A 24,941-nucleotide genomic window follows, 5' to 3' on the forward strand; every position below is an offset into this window, starting at 1 on the left:
ACGTCATCCAATCAAACTAAAATTGTACAAGAGTTTCTTTTATTCAAAGACATGTACAGAGAGACAATGAGCACTAGCAGTGTGGCAAATTCACAGCCCGATCTCATCAACAAAGGCCAAATGTTCGTCGATTCAGACCCCCAAACTCCTTGTGTATGAATGGAAAACGTCAACAGTTGTGAGTCGTGTGTAAACCGTTTTTCATTCATAAACAGAGGGTTTGGCAGGTGCATGGAATCACTTTTGGATCTTTGTTTGGAGGATGGGCTGTTACACGACTCACAACTGCTGACGTTCGAACACTTCCCGAACAAGTGCTTCATTAACGAATTTTGTTCGAACCCCAACGCTGTAAATGTTTCACCCACGTACTACAAATGCAAATAATCGCCAACAGAACCTAACCTATGTCTATATATGCACAATATACTAATATATTATAATATTAATTTATATTTGAGAAAATTCCAATTTTGAATGAACAGCATGTACAAATTTATGAACGCGTCTGTGGGGTCGACCGCTGGACGGAATGGACTAGAGTCGAGGATGGGTTGCTGTTCAAAGGGTGACCTTTTTACACAACGCTGTAAATGCTTCATCCACACACTTCAAATATAAATAATTAGCCCATCCTCATAAACAAAGGCCAAAGTCCCTTTCATGCACCCGCCAAATCTTGTTTATGAATGAAAAATGGTTTACACACGACTCACAACTGATGATGTCGAACATTTCCGGAACAAGTGCTTCAGTGACAACTTTTGTTCGAACTATAATGCTGTGTAGCGAGTACAAACAATATACTCACTACAGCCTCTCATTAGCTTAATGGCATAACTAATTAGCACCAATTACAGGAGTTATAATCCTTTCTCTAATTACAGGTAACATTCTTTTCATCCTGTTGGAGGAAGCTGAAGTGTAGTTACCAAATATAAGCAAGCGATATGCGAATAGCCAAATACAATTTCCACAGCGATTCAGATAACTGCAGTACAGACGCTTTGGATTTACCTCACCTCGTGAGTGAAGAGGATCAATGCATCTTGGAGGATGGCCACAGCTTGAACGAGCATGGCCTGAGAATGGGGTACAAATTCAAGTGACAAAAAACAGTCTGTAATGATTGGGTGTGATTTGTAGGATTATTTCTAGATTAAATACTCTTTTTGTTTAAGTATCTTATATTTACTCTATGTTGTACATACATAGTGTCCATACCAATGAGCAGGAATTGTTCTTACAATAAATATACCGACAATATGCTTTCCTCACACCTGATATAAAAACACTATCAGCAATAAACTTAAATTCATGATTGCCAATGATGAGTTCCATTTATCTTAACCTGTTCAACAGCAATTCAGACAAAGGCCCTCTGGTAGATGGACCTACATCTGGTAGATGATATATGGCCCTATAATAAATATTTATTTTTTATTTACTGTATTTACAAAAAGGTACAATGGGTTTGTGAAAGTACATAGTACACAGTATTGGTATTTTTACATTCTTGTAAAGCCACTAATTTGCATGGCATTTTAGGCAGAACATCCCCAAAATATACCATCGATCTGCTCTCCTCCCACCTGATACAGGTATATAACACTGACCATTAGCAATGTACTTAAATGCACAATCGCCTATGACGTGTTCCATTTATCCTAACCTGTTCAACAGCTATTCAAACAAAGGCCCTCTGATAGATGTAGTATACATGAACTTTGCTGAAACTTTTGATAAGATAACATAAGAAAGACTAGCAAGGAGATTACAGGAACATGGAATAATTGATAAAATAAATAAAAAACATGGATGTACGACCATGATGTACACCAGGTAAGTTAGAGACATGCGGGTGGCCCTGGGGAACCTGGGCCACCTGCCGTAAGTGAAGGATGAGCATATCACAGTAGGGTAGTTTCCCTGTAGGAATCGCAGTTTGCCTTGCTTTTAATTTTCCCTTCCAGTAGTAGCTCATTTTGTTGCTCTTAACATTTCTGGTGAGTTTTTTTCTTTGGTATTGGGTAGATCTCTTGATTCCAAGGCCCCACTCACCTCATATGAAGAGAAATTCTTGTCCTGGCTTGCAGCACATCCAGGTGGGTCTCTCAGAATTCTGGAGTGATTTCCTAAGTTCACGACGCTACTGAGATAACTAACAGAATCTGAAATCTGGAAAACTAAATACAAAAAGTGTCTGAAACAATATACAGTAGTGTGAATTTTCGAGTTCACACTGCAAATAAAATGCAACCCATTTTACTATACAAGTAGTCTTAATAAATATTCATAATTATTTTGTGTAAGATAAACAAGCTTTTAATTGTAATTTAATTCATATTTATGTACACATTAAATGAAATAATGAGATACAGTACACCGCAACTAACACATGTGTAATCTTGCATTGCTTTTAAAATCCTTAGATTATCAAATAAAACCCTGGGCTCATTGTACTGTAAATTAATAGCTTTTCAGCATAAATATCCACAAAACTGCTAAGTTCTGTTATACTGAACTTTGCTATTTGGATATAAGTACAGTATACATTACACTAAGCGATGCTTAAAAGGTAGGGTAAAACACACACACACAATTATTCATCACATTCTTCTAACAAGCACAGCAATACAGGTGATCACTACAAACATCAGACTCGAACAATTTTCTGAATGAGAAACGTCTGTTGTACATAACAGTACAACTATTTTCAACTTTATCTTTGATGCCTTGCTTTCTCCAAGGGCCCTTCGTTTTGTATGCAAGAGTCAATACATAAAATTGTTCCAGACATTTTTGAAAAGGTTGGCACACCATACATAATCTTTCTGACACTTGTGATTGGGAGGCCCCATGTAGAATCCATTCCAGACATCCCTGACAGTTGGCCATATGCAGAATACACTCAAGACAGCGAAGAAATTCCAAAACATCTGTCAAAGAATTCAACACAATGGTTTGACTAATGTAAAATTGAAACAATTGGCACTTACAAATAACATGTAGAATATAATGTGAAAATACAAAAAGAAGCAGAGAACAGGTACACATTAAGGATGAGGTACCTTAGAGCAGTCTAGCAGCAAGAAGGGTCAACACAGTCGCCGGCAGCAGAGAGCCGTTACAGGTGTGGCAAGTAGCAGCAGCAGTAGCATATCCTATATTATCAGTATCTCCTGTCAATACATTCCACCAGGATTCAGCTGGAAAATTCATTTAAAATGCTAAATCAAAGATACATTAAAGAAAATATGACTACATTAAAACAAATCTGTGCCATGATATATGTAGTAAAGCAACATGAACTGTACTGCTGTAGTCATTGTTTTCTTAGAAATACAAGATTTCATAATTTTTTATTACAACCACTAAGCCAAAGTTACTAACTTTGGCCAAAGCTTATACTAACTAGCCAAAGTTACTATTTCATTTGGAGAATGAATACATCCCATGCAAGTTTGTATAAAATTACATTGCTGGTTTGATTAAAATGGCTGATGTAAAATGCACTCAGCCTCTTTTGGCACTGTAAACAGCAAGTAACTACTGATTAGAATATAGTCAGCCCTCACTCTGCAGTATTTTAATAATGAAAATTGAACAAATAAAGTTTTTAGTAACAAATTTAACATATGATTAGTTTTACCCATAAAATAATGCAAGAGGTGTTTACAATCAAGATGTTTATATGGTAAATGATATAATAATACAGTTCAATGCTCCGAGTTCATGACTCCTCATAATTAATATCGTGGATATAAATAGGAGTTGCATAAATAGGCTCTGATTTTCATTCAGAATCTCATCACAATAGACAAAAAGACTGGATCTTTCATAATGTTTTGAGCCCATTTTTTTTTTGTGGTTACTTTTGGCTGATATAATGTATTGTAGACTGTTGTTTTACTGGCTCCAATGGGTCCAATTCAGCCGATTCTCAGTGCTTCTCACTCGGCACTCAAATCTGGTTACATTTCCAGACCTTCAGAGCCTCTGCCCATGTAATTTTCTCAAACTAATGTATTTGTGGATCACCATCTCATTCCGAATACAGTACGGTTTTTAGTTTTCCACCGTCTTCGCTGTTGTTGTAGGGGTTTGACATACCTTATTTACATCATTACTTTTCTTCTGCTCCAATGGAGCCATTTGGTTGTTGGACGAGATGTAGAACTTCTTGCCTTCTGGTTTGATCCTGGGACATCCCTACACTCAAATTCATAACATTGAAAGTTGCTCTTTTTACTGGCACATGCCTCAAGGAATAGTGTCGGTGAGCAGCATTCAATGTCCAATGATCTCGACTTTGAACTTAAGAGACAAGTTTATGTGGCTGTTTCTCCTTTTGTCCTGAATGAACCCTAACCCTGAACTTTGGAGAATCTCGGAAAACCCTGCTCAGAAAATTCCCTAGCATTAGCATTTAACGTCAACTTACAAAAGTCATCTAGGATATCATCTTCTTCAAGACCTCCACAAGTCCTATAGGGAACCTTTGTTGGGCGTTTTGGGTCAGAATAAACACCACGGATGGAGATTGTTGGGCTATGTAGGATGCCACCAGCTAGGATACGTGAGAAGTCGAGTTCTAGTTGGCCAGCTTGGGGTCCTGAAGGAAAAAAATTATCAGTGACCACATTGTGATAGTGATTAAGACATATGTTTATTTATATATACAGTATGCAAGAAGGTACAATGAGTTGTGAAAGTACATATGTTGGCAATTAAGTGGTACATTCTTGCAAAGCCACTAATACACACACAGCATTTTCAGCAGATAACTAGGAACTAATGAGAGAAAGGATCAGAAGGTAGTAGTGGTTCGTGAGTGGAAGGTAATAATCATGAACCAGAAGTAGCAGGGGTTTATGGGGTGATGATTTATCTGAAGGCCACCATCTGCCTAGTGACCTCGATGAGGACAGGAAGCTGGCAACTTGTCAAAGGTCACTCCATTGTTCCATAGAATTTTTTCCAAAGTAATGTTTTGGCATTTATAGGTTTGGTTGGTAGGCAGTTTCATAGGTTTATAACCCTATGGGTGAAAAAGCATCTCCTGCTTTCTGTCCTACATTGTGGTATATTAAGCTTAAAAGTTGTTGCTGCTTGTTTGCATTATCTTAGCTCTTTTGAAGAAGTGATTTGCATTAATATCCTCAAACTTGTTCAGTATTTAAAAGGTCTTGATGAGATCACCTCTTTCATGTCTGGTTTGCAGTTTTCAATCCTGTGGCCCTCAACCATTTCTAGTATGAGAGTTGGCTTAGTTTTGGAACAACTGTTGCTCTGTTTTGAACTTTTGCCAAAATAAAAAGGTCTTTTTGAAGGCGAGGTCTTCATGCTTGGATACGATAATCCAGATGATGAAATAAACATAATAAAGATGAGATATCAATACTGTATCTAATAAAAATAAAAAGTCATTACAAAAAAAAATACCTGATTTTCAGGGGACTGAGAGACCTTACCCATGAAATGGATGACAAAGGTCACACACTGCTGGTCAGAGGAGTAGGAGACTGTTTGGAGGTCGGCAGCCAAGTACCACTCCGGGGCTCCCAGCACTTCACGCATCTCCTCCATGAATGTTGTCCTGGAGAAGGTGAGGTGGTGTTATGTTAGGTGGGTACCAGACATCACTCGGTACCCCTACTCAAATCTCTTAATATGTTAGATATTAAGTCACTGCACATTCTCTCATGTGTATTATACATATATAAAACGCTAAACTATAATGCCAATCCTGATCTTAAAAGCTTCATAGAAGGTTGTAACAGAACCCATGAGCACCACACCAGAAATAAATACAGTTTTGATATTCCTAGAGTACGTCTTAATCAAACTAGAAATGCTCTGCAAATCAAGGGGCCCAGAATGTGGAATGACCTTCCCAACCATGTTAAAGACTGTACCTCTCTCAACCAGTTTAAGATAAAAACTAAACACTACCTAATAAATTCCCTGTAATCTACCTCACTCCTCTATTGTCAACCCATGTCTGTTATTTTCTTTTTTTTTCTTTTTTTTTAATCAACACTGTTTGTCAACCTATTGTATTTGTGCTGCTTTTTCAGTCATGTTCCCCCTTTTTTTTTATCTTTATTTGTATTTGTTCTCAACATCTTTTATTCTTTATGCTCAATTAGTATTAAGTTCTAGATATTAATGTTTTTCTTGCCCGAAACGCATTGCGTAATAGTGGCTTTAGGCACTGTATGTACTAGCTCTATCTATATATCAATCCATTAATGTAACATCACTTGTATGTATATACCTTACCTGAATAAACATCTGAATCTGAATCTGAATCTGTGGGAAAAAAGGCATAGGGAAAGATAAGGAAGAAAGACAGGAAAAATAAATGGTAGAAGATATAGACAAAGCAAAGGAAAGAACTGTAGTAAAGTGTATTTTAGTGAAATGTTTTTTATGAGCCTATGTTCACACAGGCAGTAACTTGACCCAAGAAAAATTTTGCTTGGGTCATTATGGGTAGATACTGAGTGTTGGTTCAGTGAGTATAGCATCATTTTAAATCTAGTGCACTTAACAAGATATAGTATGCACTTAATACTGCCAATTTCACCTCCATCCATCAATTAATTTGATAGTGAATACTCAGACACATCAGAATGAAATGTTTGATTTAGCTTGAAAATATACAATTCAATTTATTATGACAAGCGACAATGTATGAATTACTACTAGTCTGGCAGTGACTTGAAAATAACACACACATGTAGGTGTGTACTAAAGAGGATTATCTGATGCATTCAGCCATGTCCATGTTAACAAAAATCCTTCCAAGTCCAACAATATGTTTCCTTAACTAACCTTTGGGAATTTATCATCTATAATGAAAGTTCTGATATTCACTAAAATATCTTCAAAAGAATATTGGTCTCAGATAAGAGCTAAAACTCAGATTGCAAGATGTTATATTTAAGTGAATTAATCAATTGCATTGTATAATTCAGAAGAGAAAAATCCCTTTCAATCTCCCTAATCCTCATATTATAAATTTTATCTCTGCTATATCCCTATACTTTTTCATTCATTTATTTTCTCCTTCCCAACAATTTCATACAACACTCTCCAGTTATTCAACTAATTATTCCAGTTTCCCAACTACCCACAGTTTCCCATCCAACTAGCCACAGTTTCCCACAACCCTCCCACCATCCTTTTGACTCGTCATTTTGCTAACCATCCACTAGTACTTACGTAGTGAACTTGGGTGTTTTCTTGACGATGACCCATTTGATGATATCATCATCTGGCTGAATGTTGGCGCAGGCAAACCTCTCAACTCCGGCATTTTCATTATGGATGATTAAGGCCCTGTTCATGATGCCGTGCGGACCAGCTAGAGACACAAGAGTGAAGACGTGAGAAACAGCAGGTGCGAGTATGAGCTTATGAGAGAAAGCATAAGTAATAATAAATTAAGAAAGGGAGTTTGTAATAAGCAAGATTGAAACAAAATTACGTTTTGAGTAAACATGCACAGCTTCATTATGCTTGTGACAGTGATACTGTGTATGTCAAGCTCACTGAATGCTCCAATGGAGAGGGTTATGATAATCAGGTAGGGCTACAATTCCCATCAGTGCAGTAGGAATCTTTTCAAAACATTCCTGCCAGGCTGTATTGGTACTAGGGTGAAACTGAAGTGCTCAATCCAGCTCAGAGTGACCCCAGAACGTATACCAAGTACGAGTCAAAAGCCCTTTCAAGTCTTATCTGGCATCACAGTGACTACCAAGCAGTGTTCAGGATCAACTACTAGTTTCTCAACTTGCCACCACCTCCAACTGCCACCATATAAAAGCACTCAAGCTAACTACCTGGTCCTTAGCTTTAAATGCTGTGATTTTCTGACTAACACAAAGAAAACCTGCAAAAGGAAGAATTGGGGACTCCAGGGGAGAAAGGGAGCGAGTGTCATGTTCAAAGAGGAGCTTTTCACAAGCATTCAGTCCAACTTATGAGTTATCCTGCCTGGATACTCCCTAAGGCATGACAATAGAGAAGAAGATTACTCTGAAATTTCACAAAGGTTTTAAGAAAGACAAAGAGCAGAACATTAAAAATGGGAACTAGTTTAATAGATGGTATTTTGATTATTTATGAAGTCACTAATCACACATTGCTCTTTGGCCAAACCTTAAGATTAATAAGATGTAAGTTAGCATATACATAAATATAAAATAATTAAGAAATTAATTATATGCACTTTTGAAGAGTGATATTTATGCAAATACGAAAGAGAAATTCTGTAACTATTTAGAAATTTATGTAACTAAAACTATTTTAAATTCTGTAGCTTTAGTGGTATATTTATCAATTGTACATGTATAGTACTGTATTTAATACTAACAATAATCACAAACATAATTGGCTTAATTAAGATGATGAACTACAAGATTTATGCTTCTAAATTCAATTCAATTCTGATGATTAAATTCCGTACATCAGAAAATGAAGAAATGACGACTTTTCAGTCCGTCGTGGACTATTATCAATTTGTTTCTTTATTTTCTAATGTGTGGTTTGGTGATCATATATTCAACCACATCATTGTGACTCATCATCTATAAATTAAATTCAGTTACAATGTACATATCATTATGCTTATTTGCTAGCTTAAGAACCTGCCTATAATGCTATGCATGCTGGAGGCTTTACAAAAGTGCACTATTCAACCACCAACATACATACTGTAACTACCTAGTGTATCTTCTTTTATCTGAATAAATAAATAAATATATAAACTAAATAAAAATTAAGTTGGTAAAAAAGTATGGCATTTTATTGCATTCGGGAGATCACTCCACAATTTAGGCTCAAATTGCATGGCATTTCTGCTCTACTTGAGTCACACTCTAGGAATATCAAAAAGATATGTGCATTCTGTCACCTTATGATTATTACAGTCCCTGGCAAAGTTATTTAGTTGTCACAGTAATTTCTATTTCCATGATGAAATACATGATTTCATTCATGTATTGACTCATCTACTGTACATGTTTCATTAATTGCTGCTTTTTTTGTTGTACTCACACAATGGAAGATTTCGATCAACAAAGACAAATCTCTTATCACCAACATCAATGGTGCCAAGCCGTCCCGAGAGGTCCCCAACATCACACCTGAGAGGCACCTCTGGTCCACACTCCCTCTCGTAGTAGTCCCGCTGAGGACAACAGTGTTGTTTGCAACAGAAAATGTGGAAATTTATCTGGTGATTATCAGTATTTCTTTGTATACACCTGCATGTATTTGTCTCAATGTATAATACTAATAATGAAAATAATAATAATAATAATACATGTACTGTAATAATAAATAATAAATAATAAATAATAATAAATAATAAATAATAAATAATAAATAATAAATAATAAATAATAAATAATAAATAATAATAATAATAATAATAATAATAATAATAATAATAATAATAATAATAATAATAATAATAATAATAATAATAATAATAATAATAATAATAATAATAATAATAATAATAATAATAATAATAATAATAATAATAATAATAATAATAATAATAATAATAATAATAATAATAATAATAATAATAATAATAATAATAATAATAATAATAATAATAATAATAATAATAATAATAATAATAATAATAATAATAATAATAATAATAATAATAATAATAATAATAATAATAATAATAATAATAATAATAATAATAATAATAATAATAATAATAATAATAATAATAATAATAATAATAATAATAATAATAATAATAATAATAATAATAATAATAATAATAATAATAATAATAATAATAATAATAATAATAATAATAATAATAATAATAATAATAGAGTGTACCAAGCTGGGAACTGGGAACGTGTCAAGGTCCCCATAATCGAGATCGATACTGTGTCCATGTGGTCACCCATCCTGTTAATCTCCACATAGTGTACACATCTACATCACTACACCAATAGCTGTATTTATCCCTTCAAAATACTGTAATAATTGAAAATTTTACCAAAATCCTGCACTGGAATTCAATAAAACTCATATAGAAAGATTAATATGCAAATGCAGATAACTCTTTGTATGCCAAGTTAAAAATTGTTGCCAAAGTAGACGTTCTTGACTGGAGGTTTTGCTGAATGTGGTTTTTACTAGAGCTTGATGTTGCTTGTGTAATTATCTTTAAAAAATTTGTTAATAGAAGTTTGGCTGAATTTAGTCCTTGTTTGAATTAATGAAAGAAGGTTTTGAAAATAGCCTTATTATAAAATGCAGACAGAAGTAATAGAATATTATATTTATAAAGAAGAGCAGTTACCTTATTAGAACCTACAAACATATGAGAGGATGGGTATGGCCCTGACGAAACCTACACACAAATGAGAGGATGGGTATGGCCCTGACGAAACCTACACATAAATGAGAGGAGGGGTATGGCCCTGGCACACAGATGAGAGGAGGGGTATGGCCCTGGCATATCCAATGCACAGCTGAGAGGATGGGTATGATCCTAGCATAGCCAACACACAGCTGAGAGAAGGGGTATGGCCCTGGCAAAACCAACACACACACACACAGATGAGAGGAGGGGTATGGCCCTAATATAACCAACACACATATACGAGGACCAGTATGGCCTTGACAAAACTTGGGGAGAAAATTTAGATTGTTTGAGGCTTACATCATTGGGAAAAGCTAGATGGATGAGATAAGGATTCCAGCGGTAACCAGCAGCCACACATCGGGACTGGAAGAACTTGACACCGGCATCCACCCCGACAGGATTTACATACACTGACCAGTTGTGGCGACGCGTCTGGGGAAAAAAAAAAAGGAGTTGTTTAATAAAAAAACTAGACAAGCTGGTTTATAATAATAATAATAATAGTAATAATAGTAATAATAATAATAATAATAATTTCTTTAGGAACAGTACATGCATAGTTGCAGCATTACAGTACAAACATTCTGTTAGATTTAAAGATAGAGGTAGTACATACAATACCTAAAGCCACTAGTACGCATAGCGTTTGAACTGTACCAGTACTTACGATGTACCAGTACAATGAACTGTATCAGTACTCACGATGTTTCGGTTGTTGGTTCCTGGATGGCGAAGGTTGATTTCAATAAATGTCTCATCAAAGGAACCATCCTGGTAGATGAGTTGACGCTGTCAAGAGAGATGAGAAAATTAGAGAGAGATTTTTGGGGAAGGGTTGCCATTGCCAAAATAAAGTGTTGAGCATAAAGAAATAACCCCCCCTCTCTAGATGGCACCTCAGTAACTCCCCAGCAGTTGTGGCACTGGCACCACAGGGACCGTGGTCCATACATCAGGCCTCCAAGATCATACTAACTCACCAGTAGCAATTGCCATTTCACACCAACCTCCATGTACCAGAAAGCAAGTGAAGATCAAAGAGCAACCATAACAAAAGTAAATCTTTTTTATAAAATTAATATGCTTTATAAAAACAACCCAAAACTTGCATTAAGAAATGTTTGGTAGTCCAAAACTACTAAGAGCTACAAACATATGAGACACCTTCCCCAGCAATAATACTTCACCAATATGCTACAAGGCATAGCCTTGATCAAGGTACTCACCATCCTGATGTAGTGGATATAGCCCCATGATACTCACCATCCAGATGTAGCCTGCGGACCTCACATCCTAATGCATACCTAGGTGTAGGCCTGTAGGCCTCGCATCTTGTCAACCACTTGTGTACTCTGAGATACTATCCTGACATACCCAAAAGTCCAGCTTTTAGACACTCATCATCCTGACACAGCTCCAAGGACTCACTATCCTGAGATTACCCAAAGTGCAGCCCTGAGATGGTCACCATCCTGACAAAGCTCCCAAATATATTCCTAAGTCAATATCCTGACATGGCCAATGATTTAACCCTAAAGTATTCATTATCCTGACATAGTTCATGGTTTACCCCTGAAGAACTCACCATCCTGACGTAGCCCCAGGCATAGCCCTGAGGGTTGTGGAAAGAAGCTATTGCTGAGACCTGGCGAGCCTCACTGGGAGAGTAACCCCAGCCAATACTGCCACAAAACCACCTGCAGGAGCAGCAGGAAGAGGGGTGGGTCAGAGAAGTGTAACAAAAGATAAATTAACAAGATAACTTTGACTGCAACTGGGCCTGGAGCAGAATTCTGCACAAGGGGGAAGAACCTGTGGTCATGCTTCACTCTCCTTACAAGCCCAATTTACACGGCATCTTTCTTTCACAACTGCTCACTTCATCTCGGTTACCACACCACCTTCGTGACCTCCCTTCTTCCCACTTTCAACTGTGTCCACTTCACACAACCAGGGACCTTTGGTGCGATCCCCATTGCAAATGCATGTTTATTACGTTATTAAATTTTATTCCCAATTGATTATCTTACTTGCAAGCCTCTTCCCCTCCCCCCCTAAAAAATAATGTACTGTACTTAAGTGTAAAAATAATAAATCCCCATGTTGACCAGACCACACACTAGAAATTGAAGGGACGACGACGTTTCGGTCCGTCCTGGACCATTCTCAAGTCGTCCTGGACCAAGTCGAATGGTCCAGGACGGACCGAAACGTCGTCGTCCCTTCAATTTCTAGTGTGTGGTCTGGTCAACATACTTCAGCCACGTTATTGTGACTCATCGCCTGCATAAATCCCCATACTCAGTGTCATTTATAACTTATTATTTCATGCAAGCTATGATACTGGCATGCCCACATCAACAGTCCTACTTATGGGAGAGGCTATTTCATAAGGTTGAGAACAATTGGAAGACTAAAAATAGGCTCTACAGTGTTGTACACACTTGCAAATTTTTTGAAATACTGAACATTAACCACAATGCAACTAATTTAATTTGCAACACAACTCATGCCCCCAAACACATCACTAGCACCCCCCTCTATTTTGATCAAGAACTACTTACACCACTAACAGTACCACTGCCATCTGAAAATCACTGGAAATACTCACCTAGCATTCTTGACTTGTTTGTGAATAACAACTGAGCGGCCCATGATGGAGGTAGAACCAAAGAGTTGTAGGTTAGTGTCATTGTAGAAGGATTTTTTCCATGTAAGTCCCTGAAGCGTTCCATACTTGCCCGCCAGGTCTCCAGCCTCGTACAGGTCATGAGTCCCTTCACCAGGAGGTGGTGACATGGAGGGTGTCATATTGAGTGGATTGTAGTGGCCCAGGGTTGTTGCGGCTGCACACGGAAACTCCAGCTCCCCCTCCACAGGAACCTGACAAGGAAAGAATGCAATATTTTTATGATATTGGGGTGAAGGGATGTACAGATGAGGGAAAGTATACGTATATGCCCAAAATATGGGTAGGAACTAATTCCCTTATTTATTTATTTATATATTGTATATACAAGAAGGTACATTGGGTTTATGAGAGTAGAGTATACAGCGTCAATGTAAAAACATTCTTGCAAAGCCACTAACATACTGTACATAGCATTTCGGGCAGGTCCTTAATCTAACATATAATTTTTAAGTAGGTAATTTGTAGCAAAATTTAAAGAATATTAATATGCACATTGTAGTAAAATTTGAGGATTATCAACAGGAACATTTTAGCATAGATGAACCACAATGGCTCTGGCTGAGAGAGCATTTTATAGCCCTGAGATCAAAGAAAAACTAATTTATATTGACAAAAATGATAATTAAATTATATATTTTAAGGGCAGCTAGTAGAATTTGCAAACAGAGTGGTAGACAGCTGAAATAAGTTAAGTGAGAAGGTGGTGGATGCTAAAACTGTTAATAATTTCAAAGAGTTATATGACAAAAAGTACTGGGAAGGCAGGATACCATGAGTGCAGTTCTCATCTTGTAACTACACTTAGATAATTGTATGGCATATGTACACAAACTAGGAGTAGGTCTAAAATTAAGTGTACAAGTACAAAATTAAAAATATACATTAGAGCTAAAATACAAAATACTTGTACAGTAAAACTATTACTATTAGTAAATTTAATATAACAGGAACCAAAAGATATGAGATAATCAGAAGCACACAAATACAAACTTGAGATAAGTCAGCAAATGGACTCACCATGTGAATGTGGTATCCATTGGCTATTCCTTCAAGGCCTCTCAGGTCAACTTCAGTGTTGGTGAGGTCAAACTCCGACTCCTGGATGAACTCTACCTTGCCCTCCACTTTGCCAGACCCCTGCGTCGCATGCCATTTGCTCACTACACCCTTGTGCCGGAATCGTCGGTGGATCCTGTGGATCCCAGGAGACATGAGGTTATGTTGAAGACATGTGAGAAAGGGGGCAGATGGGGATGAGTGTACAGAAAGAATATGGAGTGATAGTGAAGAATGGGAAAAAGAAAAAGGTTTAGAGAGAGAACGATGGAGTGTGGTAGAAAAGAATGTGGCAAGGAAAATGATAGGAGGAAGGTAAGGATTTTTATGGTTAGTTATTTTTTAATTTCTTATTAATTTTTCTATAAAATTCAGTCTTCTCCCTCTTGACTTTGTTGTCCTTGAAGTCCTTTTTTACACAACTCTTCCCACCCTTCCCATTTCTGATGCTCTTTGCCTTTTATTTTTTAGTCCCCATCACTAATCCATCTTTCCAACCTTGATTCTACCCTGTCTCCATTGTCATTTTCCCCTCCTATTTTCTGCTTTCTTCTTCCTCTTCATTCCACTATAATGCTTTCTACACACCTTTCCTCTCTTTCAACTCACCCAGCACATGCCATCCTGTCTCCCCTGTGCTTGGGAGCATGATCATCATGTATGACAATTGAATGTCCCAAGATTGACTTGGGGCCTGAAAGTGGCAGGTTTGTGTCAGTCATGAGCCTCTGTGTCTGTGCCACACCTCGCACTGTGCCTGACACCTTCAGTGTGCCATGGCGAGTCTGCAGGTCACCCACCTCACAACGCTCAGCATTGTCAGTGTTGCAGTCTCTGTACACCTTCTCGGCCAGGCTGACCTGTCGGCAGTGAAGAAGAAGTGAATGCATAGGAAAGATTGTCATCATAGCAAAATAAAAAATGAAAAAATATTCTATTGTACTATTACAAATACACAAGTGTTAACGAAATGCTACTCTATTTAAGAGGAGCAGTGCAATACCCAGTTTGAGGAGGGCCATAAGGGGGTGAATTACAAGATGAATCAACACTTGTCCTAACCTTGTAAGGGTTGTAGTGAGGGCCAGCTGATACACATCTCATAGTCCAGTTGTAAAAGTCTCTGCCAGGAACATGCTGGTTGACATACCAACGGTGCTCACTCGTGTCATTCTTGCTACCATCTGAGTACACCAGGTGTGTTACCATCATCTGCGTGTCTGCCAATGGGTCCTTCTCCTCTTGCTCGAAAACGATCTCTCCCACTACTGGGTAGCGGAAGGTAACAACTGCACGGATCTGTGGAATAACTGGACGCAAGTTAGCACACACCCAGCGGGCGCCCGATTCCTTATGGATGACTACACTGCGTGTCATAATGGAACGTGATCCAAACAGTGGTATGTTATGGTCAGTGACAGTTGCCATGGCATCTTCAAGCCCTGTTAGGAGGCCATGTTTGCCACTCAGGTCCCCGAGCTCATACTGGTCATGGGATCCCAATCCAGCTTCTGGGGAGGTGCTTGGGTCCACATTATAGGGGTTATAGTGGCCCTTGGTTGCCCCACAGGGAAAGTCCCCTGGCCGGATTTGAGGTTTGGCTGGCAGCTCATGGATGTGGAAGCCTCCAGCATTACCAGCAAGACCCTTTAGGTCCAGTGTCATGTCTGTTGGTGCAAAGATGGATGCTTGCTGCAGCCTAATCTCTCCAGTAACACCCTGGGAGTTAAAAATGGCACGTGCTGATTTTGACTTTATTACCCTAAGTTTGGCACATGCCCATAGGTTGTCTGGGTGGAGGGCACCCATGACTGCCAGGTAAAGTTTGCGGGGACCTGACAAGTCAGGAAGGACCATCTTGGTGGTGGAGTAGAGCTTGCGGGAAAACCGAGATCTGTGGAGAGCCCGGAGACGAGGGTTAGGTTCCTCATTTCATGAATGCTGGATATAGGTCTAGTACTACTGTCTATGGCATTTCTTTTGCATCAACTTGGCAAATGTAAATTTAGTTTTGTTATTGACTTTAACCTTGAAATAAAAATATAATACCCTGATCTTTTAACATATAACTGCTGTACTGTAATGATCTCCGACATAACTAACCTGGCAGTGCCAACCCTGAGCGGGCCATGTGCATTAGTGAGATCTCCCAGTGGGCACCCATCACTGTCACACTTCTCCCGACCATCTGGATCATATATGCGACTCAGAAAGTTGCAAGATGGGCGGTCCTCTGTGTGAGATAATGATGACAAATAATAATGAAGAAATCACACATGACATCATTAAATTTGCTGATGACACAAAGATATGTGGTAAAGTGGGAAGCAAAAGTGATATTCAGGCTTTGCAAGACAATTCACAAAAACTACACAAGGGGTCAGAAGACTGGCAAATGCTTTACAATATTGAATAATGCAAGACCAGGCATGTAGGGCATAATAATGCACATCACAACTATCATATCAAGTAGCAGATTATTAAAGAAATGGATCAAGGAGTTATGAATCCCCAGTCATTAGAAGTTGCTCAGAAAATAGGAACTGCAGCAAAGAAAAAAAACCCACCCAGAACTTAGGAATAACCAAATGAGCCTTTTACTTAAATAAACAAGAAAGTGGTTACTCGGCTAAACACATCTCTGGTGTGGCTTCCCCTCAACAATTATATCCAAGTATGTAGACCCCACTTTTAAAAGGTTATATGTATTTGTTTTGAAAAAAGTTCAATGCAGACTGACAAAAATCCTTCCAGAACAAACTCAACTCCCATACCAGTAAAGGTTTAGAGTCTCAGGACAAACATCACTAAAAAAAAAACTCATCGAGACATTTAAAATCCTGAACAATATGGAAGATATTAATCCAGCACACATCTATAGAAGGTCCAATGTTACACCAGAGGCAACAGCTTTCAGTTCAACAAATCATAATGCAGGACATAAAACGGTAGAAGCTTTTTCACACATCGGGTAATAAAACCATGGTATCACTTACCTGCCAAATCTGTAATTTGCAGTTCAAAATTTACCTGGATAAAAAGTGTTAGGAATAATGGGAAAAAGCTTACATAAACTGCTGACTTGTCAAAAGAGATGATAAACCTCTGGTACACACAGGTAAACTACTGCTCACATGAGTAGTATGGGGTGCACAATAAACAAGTCAGTGGTAGTGGCTACAATTAAATTTATTATAGGAACCATGAGGAAGAAAGCCCCTTAATGACCTCATCCTCTGCTGTTCTTTCTCAGGGTCCAATGAACAGGGAGATGACAGCAGAGTGGGGAGCTGGCAGCAGAGTGGGGAGCTGGCAGCAGAGTGGGGAACTGGCAGCAGAGCAAGTAGCTGGCAGCAGAGCAGGTAGCTAAAGGCAGAGTAGGGAGTTGGTAGCAGAGCAGGTAGCTGGCAGCAAAGCAGGTAGCTGGCAGCAGAGAAGGGGGCTAAAAGCAGAGCAGGTAGCTGGCAGCAGGGAAGGGAGCTAAAAGCAGAGCATGTAGCTGGCAGCAGAGAAGGGAGCTAAGAGCAGAGCAGGGAGCCAGCAGCAGAGAACAGAATAATCACTTAAGAAAGAAGGGGGCACAAAACCTTTGTCATCGAGGATGTCAGTTATGAAGATAGACCAACTGTGGTCACCGGAAACGGGCTCATCATCTGCGGTGTTGAACACATCAGTGAAGATAGTAGTCTGCATGCCCTTCGTCTCGCCCTTGTCACTGGCAACACCCACATCCCATGCCCAAGTCCTCAGCCAAATAGAGCCACCGATGGGGTAGTGGAACCGTGCCTCGTACGTCCTCTCCCCACCCACTCCCTGCAATCACATAGGATGGGAGCAATTAGAGCAAAATGATCAGGGACTCAATCAGCATCACTAAAAAGTACTCCATACTTAATAATAATTAAAATTACTTAAATACTGTAATATTATTAAAGTATACAGCAAAATTTTTGAATTGACTGAATGCAGTCCAGTCTCAAATACAGTAGTCCCTTCAAATGAAAGAATGGTGTATTATTATTATTTTAGTATTAGTGTATTATTATTATTATTGCTGCAGCATATTATCATTGTTATTATAGTACAGTATTATTATTAATCATTATTGCAATACAGCACCTGTATACCATATTTACCTGAATTTACCTGTCTAGATGTTTTGAGAGATGAGAGTAATATTTTTGAAATACTGATTGGGAGATAATAATAGAATAAAGGGGGAAAACCTTTGACAAGCCACCTGCACAGGTAAATTCAGGTAACAATATTAAGAGGTTTGAGAGTATGCAATCTTTTTAAAGAAATTTTTCAGATATTGAATGTGAATGCTAAATTTTTTGGACAAACTTATTTGGGATGAAAACTTCAAGACTCACATAGATGTTGGAGCAAGTGTTCTTGCTCTTTCCATAGATTCGGAGGGCACGGCCCCACACAGAATTATCACCCACAAGACTCAGTTGGTCAGTTTCGAATATTGCTGACGAGTTCTGAGGAAGCGTTAATTTTCCTAAAAGCCGCGACAAGTCCCACTTTCTGTAATTTCATGAAAATTTCATATAGACGTAAATGAAACAGTGAAATCCTGTACATGAAGTAAACTGCTTACCCAAACATATGGCATCTTACCACATTTCAAGATAATTAACCCCTAATAATTTTAAACATTATTAATTCAAAAATAAACTAGGGATCAATGTCTAAATTTTTTGACCATTTATGGAGCTCATGCAAATTTCTTTGTAAGACCACAATATTGTTTTCACTTCCTACTTTACCGAAGAGCTTAGTGTCATCCGCAAATTTGATGATGATGTTTGTAATACCTGTACATGTATTCTCATCTATGTCATTGACATGTATCTTGGGGTACTAATAATATTTAATAATTCATTGTGTTCAGGGACAAACAGCCAGAGTGTATTCATACACATTTTGGCTTATATCGAGGTCCCAACCCATTCCAGGCAAAATTACTGACCCCACCCAGGATGCATAATGTATGGAGACCAAGAACAGTCCAGAGAGTGCCAAACATACACTACTGACAAACATACAATACTGTACATATAGACACAATAGTTAATAAAAAGAAAATAATAAAATAAGATCAAGGTATGGCCACTGTTAAATAAAATGATCCCCAAAAAGATGAATTCTCTGCTACCCAACTGTCTGACGGTGATTACATCCTTGGCATACGATGAGCCTAAGAAAATATTTCTTGACCCAACTCAAGTGTTTCCTAGAGCCCCTACTCTTCCTACACACACACCCTCAACAAGTAAATCCCTCCACTCAGTATCATCTAGTATCCAATGCCATCATTTTAGTCAGACATAAAACCACCTATATTTAGTCAACGAGTCCCTGAAATTGGCTGCTAAATCTTGGGTAGTTAAGATGTTGTAATTTTGCAGTCAGCAATCAATCTGTCAGTACTATGCTGTTGAATATCTGAAGCATTATCAAACAGTCAAAACAGTCAAAACTCCTGTAGTCTGCTGTCGAGTTCCTGGCTCTCAAAAACTTAGATCCCTATGCTCACCTGTTGCCCAGAGTGGAGGATGCACAGCGGTCCTTGATGTCATATCTCATGGGCCATTCATGGATTGCCCAGTTGTACTCTTCTGGATCAGGTACAAGGCTCACACCAACGATTTCCAAATCAATCTGGATGGTGACATTGGTGTCAGGTCCACCCCAGGAGAAGGTGACATTGCCCCGAAGACCACCCCATGAAAGGGCAGAGTACAGCAGCACTGTTGATGACGCTTTAACAGCTGCTATGGGATGAGAGGAAAAACCACATAGGTCCTGTTTAAAGAGCAGTTGGTAGATATGTTAACAAAACAGTTTGTAATCAAAGATTATTAACTATAAACACTCGATTTGATCGGGGCTAGCTTCACACAAATTTCAGGGGAAAATGGTCTGGGGTATGGGACAAATATAGACTGGTTTAGGGGTCGCCAGAATTTAAGAAGGAAGAGTTTGCCAGGGACATAGTCTGACCCCATGAAAATTTTTGGCACTGCCTGATGGCTACACTTAGCTAAATATTTTGTAAAATATTAAACTTAAATATTAAAATATAAAATATTAAACTGACTTAAAGAGTCAAAACTTTTTCCATATAGTAATATACATTTAACATAAATTAACATAAATTTCCTGTTATCCGTACTTTGGCAATAGTAGAATAAAACAGATCCTTCCATAGCTTCAAAGGCTTTCTCAAGCTCTGTACTTATATGAAAGCAAACAGGTAACTATTCCATCTTTAAATATTTCACACTGCTAAGCTCCTCCCACTAGTGAACCATCACCATGCCAATGATAGACTATTACATTACTTTAACATAGAGGTAAATGAGAGGGAGAGAGAGGTGAGAGAGAGGAAAGAGGGAGAAAAGAGAGAGAGGAAAGAGAGAAAGAGGAAAGAGAGAGAGAGAGAGGAAAGAGAGAGAGAGAGAGAGAGAGAGAGAGAGAGAGAGAGAGAGAGAGAGGAAAGAGAGAGAGAGAGGAAAGAGAGAGAGAGAGGAAAGAGAGAGAGAGAGGAAAGAGAGAGAGAGAGGAAAGAGAGAGAGAGAGGAAAGAGAGAGAGAGAGAGGAAAGAGATGTAGGGGAGAAAGAGAAGAGAGAGTGAGAAAGAAGAGAGAGGGAAATAGAAGGGGAAGAGTACACAAGACAACCGATGGTTAGGAAGGTGGGGTCCAAGACCTAACAGCTCGGTTCTGCAGGGGCCATGTAGTAAGTGCAGTCAAACAGCAACTACTCCACCCCCCCCCCCCGCCCCACACATACATACAGACGTGCTGAGTACTCAAATGAGCCTTAGAGACACTAGTAGGAACTTTTTTAGTGAGATGGTAGTTCAAAAAATGGAATGCATTAGACAGTGATGTGGTGGAGGCTGACTCCATACACAGTTTCAAATGTAGATATGATAGAGCCCAATAGGCTCAGGAACCTGTACACTAAACTAACTAAACACAGATACTGAGGAAATATAAGAAAAGGCGTTATATGACAAAGAGTACTGGGAAGACGGGACACCACGAGCGTAGATCTCATCCTGTAACTACACTTAGGTAATTACCAGTTAATTGGCAGTTGAGAGGCGGGACCAAAGAGCCGAAGCTCAACTAAGTGGGTACACCTTCCTTACGTGCCACCAACCACAACTCCTTTCCCCACGTGCCACCCCCCTTTCCCATGTGCGTCCGCTTATCTTACGGGCCAACACGATCTCCTACGTGCTACTCCCCTCCACCCTCCCTTGCGTGCCACCACCTTTCCTTACGTGCTCACCTAATTGTACTCACCAAATTGTGCTTGCGGGGGTTGAGCTTTGGTTCTTTGGTCCCGCCTCTCAACTGTCAATCAACTGGTGTACAGATTCCTGAGCCTACTGGGCTCTATCATATCTACATTTAAAACTGTGTATGGAGTCAGCCTCCAACACATCACTTCCTAGTGCATTCCATTTATTAACTACTCTGACACTGAAAAAAATTATAATGTCTCTGTGGCTCATCTGGGTACTAAGTTTCCACCTGTGTCCCATTCGTGTTGTTCGTGACACCATCTCCCTGACGTGCTAACCCCTTCTCCCACCACCCTACCCTCATCCGCCACCACTCCCCCTCCCTCAGACGGATGCAGACTGCGCCCGTTAGTTACCTCAAGGTTAACTGGTGGAGGTGGGTGGGATAGGTGAGGTGGTGACATACAGTAGTGGCGGAACCCGACACCTGTTGCTGGTTCCGGGAATCAACGTCCCCGCGGCCCAGTCACTAATTAGGCCTCCCCTGGTTGGGGGTCTGATCAACCTGGCTATTGGACGCTGCTGCTAGCAGCCTGACATATGAATCACAGCCTGGTGGCTCACGTATCCTTTGGAGGCGTTTATCAACTTTTATCTTGAGTTATACCGCGAGAGGTCGGCCACTTATGCCCTTTATGTTTAGTTGGAGAGTGTTGAAATGTCTCGGGCCTTTAATGTTGGTAGATTTGTCTCTCAGCGTACCTGGCGTGTCTTTAAACGGGGATATTTTCCATACCCTGCCATGCCCCATGGTCTCATGTGGAATTATTTCTGGGCGCAGATTGGGAACCAGCCTCTCTAATATTTATCAATTGTAAATTATGTGTGTCTCTCTCCCGCCTGCACTCGAGAGATTACAAATTAAAAATTTGTAAGCGGTCTCAAGAATTTAGATGTTTTATTCAGTGGATTCTTGTAGTAAAAGTTCTTTGGACGTTCTCCAGGTCAGAAATTTCTTTAACTTTGAATGTTGCTGTTATTGTACAATAATATTACAAACTAGAGAGCACTAACGTCTCGAAGAATATCATGACTGGTCTGGCATCTCTTGTTTGAAAGGATCTTGTTATCCAACCTGTCATTTTGCTTGCAGTTGTGACGGTATCTTTATTGTGTTCTTTAAAAGTAAGGTCTTGCGACATGATCCCTCCCAGATCATTTATACTGCTGTTTCTTTTAATAGTATGAAGAGAGTGTGGGGGGGGGGAAGAGACGGGAAGGAAGAAAGAGTAGAGATAGAGGGAAGAATAAGAAGAGCGAGGAAGGAGAAGATAAGAAAGTGGGAAAGACAAGACGTGGTAAGAGAGGAGGCCAATATAATTAGGCCAAAGAAAAATCAGATCAGATCCATCCACAGCTCTCCAATACCAGCTACTAGTAATGACTCCAAATAGCCTCCATTTACGGGCTATTCACGCCCGTGCCACCTTTTGGTTGGCTTAATCTGTATCAACCAATCAATCATCAGGTCAGGTGTTTTGGTTCTGTTGACAATTATTTGCATGTGGGTGACCCATTGAATGAAGTGAGACACAGGAGGCGAGTACAACACTAAATTTTAAATTTCAACTAGTCGTAAAATGTTTGAGAAGCCTTCCATTGGCTAAACATTCAAAAAATTCAAATGTTTATTCAGGTAAAGTACATACATACAAGAGGTTATACAAAAATTGATAGATTTATAGATTGAGCTAGTACATACAATGCCTAAAGCCACTATTACGCAAAGCGTTTTGGGCAGGAAAAACATTAAAGACTAAAACTTTATACTAATTGAGATCAAAGTACAAAATGTGTTGAGAACAAATAAAAATAAAAAAGGGGGGAACATGGCAGAAAAGCAGCACAAATACAATTAGGTCGACAAACAGCGTTGTTAAAAAAAAAAACAGACATGGGTTGACAATAGAGGGGTTATCTTGAGGTTATCTTGACATGATTTCGGGGCTTTTAGTGTCCCCGCGGCCCGGTCCTCGACCAGGCCTCCACCCCCAGGAAGCAGCCCGTGACAGCTGACTAACACCCAGGTACCTATTTTACTGCTAGGTAACAGGGGCATAGGGTGAAAGAAACTCTGCCCATTGTTTCTCGCCGGTGCCTGGGATCGAACCCAGGACCACAGGATCACAAGTCCAGCGTGCTGTCCGCTCGGCCTTACCCACGACCGGGGTAAGGTAGGTTACAGGGAATTTATTAGGTAGTGCTTCGTTTTTATCTTAAACTGGTTGAGAGAGGTACAGTCTTTAACATGATTGGGAAGGTCATTCCACATTCTGGGTCCCTTGATTTGTAGAGCATTTCTAGTTTGATTAAGTCGTACTCTTGGAATATCAAAACTGTATTTGTTTCTGGTGTGGTGCTCATGGGTTCTGTTACAACCTTCAATGAAGCTTTTGAAGTCAGGATTGGCCTCATGTAAACTGTAGTTTGCTTTGAGCCACAAACACGGTGTTTGGCGGCTGGATTCATTGAGTATGTTGTTAATGTGTGAGCACGGGCTGCTAACTGACCGATTTACCTGGATCAGCTGATCCCCCACAACAACACTCACCTGGACCAGCTGATCCTCCACAACAACACTCGCCTGGACCAGCTGATCCTCCACAACAACACTCGCCTGGACCAGCTGATCCTCCACAACAACACTCACCTGGACCAGCTGATCCCCCACAACACTCACCTGGACCAGCTGATCCCCCACAACAACACTCACCTGGACCAGCTGATCCCCCACAACAACACTCACCTGGACCAGCTGATCCTCCACAACAACACTCACCTGGACCAGCTAATCCTCCACAACAACACTCACCTGGACCAGCTGATCCCCCACAACAACACTCACCTGGACCAGCTGATCCCCCACAACAACACTCACCTGGACCAGCTGATCCCCCACAACAACACTCACCTGGACCAGCTGATCCTCCACAACAACACTCACCTGGACCAGCTGATCCCCCACAACAACACTCACCTGGACCAGCTGATCCTCCACAACAACACTCACCTGGACCAGCTGATCCTCCACAACAACACTCACCTGGACCAGCTGATCCTCCACAACAACACTCACCTGGACCAGCTGATCCTCCACAACAACACTCACCTGGACCAGCTGATCCTCCACAACAACACTCACCTGGACCAGCTGATCCCCCACAACACTCACCTGGACCAGCTGATCCTCCACAACACTCACCTGGACCAGCTGATCCCCAACAACACTCACCTGGACCAGCTGATCCCCCACAACACTCACCTGGACCAGCTGATCCCCCACAACACTCACCTGGACCAGCTGATCCCCCACAACACTCACCTGGACCAGCTGACCCCCACAATAACACCAACAGCAGGGACCCCGCAGCCAGTGACCCCCGGCCACTCCTCACAAGCATGGTTCAGCAGGTGTTGTGAGCACTTGGTCTCATCCCTAAGAGGAC

The 24,941-nt window shown here is 39.7% G+C and overlaps 1 protein-coding gene across 1 annotated transcript; it reads right to left on the reverse strand.

The window, feature by feature from the left end:
- Positions 1-1,169: 1,169 nt before the first annotated feature.
- Positions 1,170-24,941, reverse strand: Rsod (Related to Sod; the record flags this gene model as incomplete). Its single annotated transcript, XM_045761044.2, is given in 18 exon segments — positions 1,170-2,939; positions 3,072-3,209; positions 4,445-4,615; positions 5,475-5,599; positions 7,231-7,372; positions 9,070-9,202; positions 10,715-10,849; positions 11,120-11,206; positions 12,003-12,114; positions 13,029-13,300; positions 14,127-14,301; positions 14,775-15,025; positions 15,228-16,059; positions 16,269-16,398; positions 17,753-17,978; positions 18,542-18,701; positions 19,714-19,951; positions 24,818-24,941. Coding segments are annotated over 17 exon segments (3,405 nt in total). The 3' UTR covers positions 1,170-2,939; position 3,072.

This window comes from Procambarus clarkii, chromosome 45 (assembly GCF_040958095.1).
Source record: "Procambarus clarkii isolate CNS0578487 chromosome 45, FALCON_Pclarkii_2.0, whole genome shotgun sequence".
In the NCBI taxonomy this organism is placed as follows: Eukaryota; Metazoa; Arthropoda; class Malacostraca; order Decapoda; family Cambaridae; genus Procambarus; species Procambarus clarkii.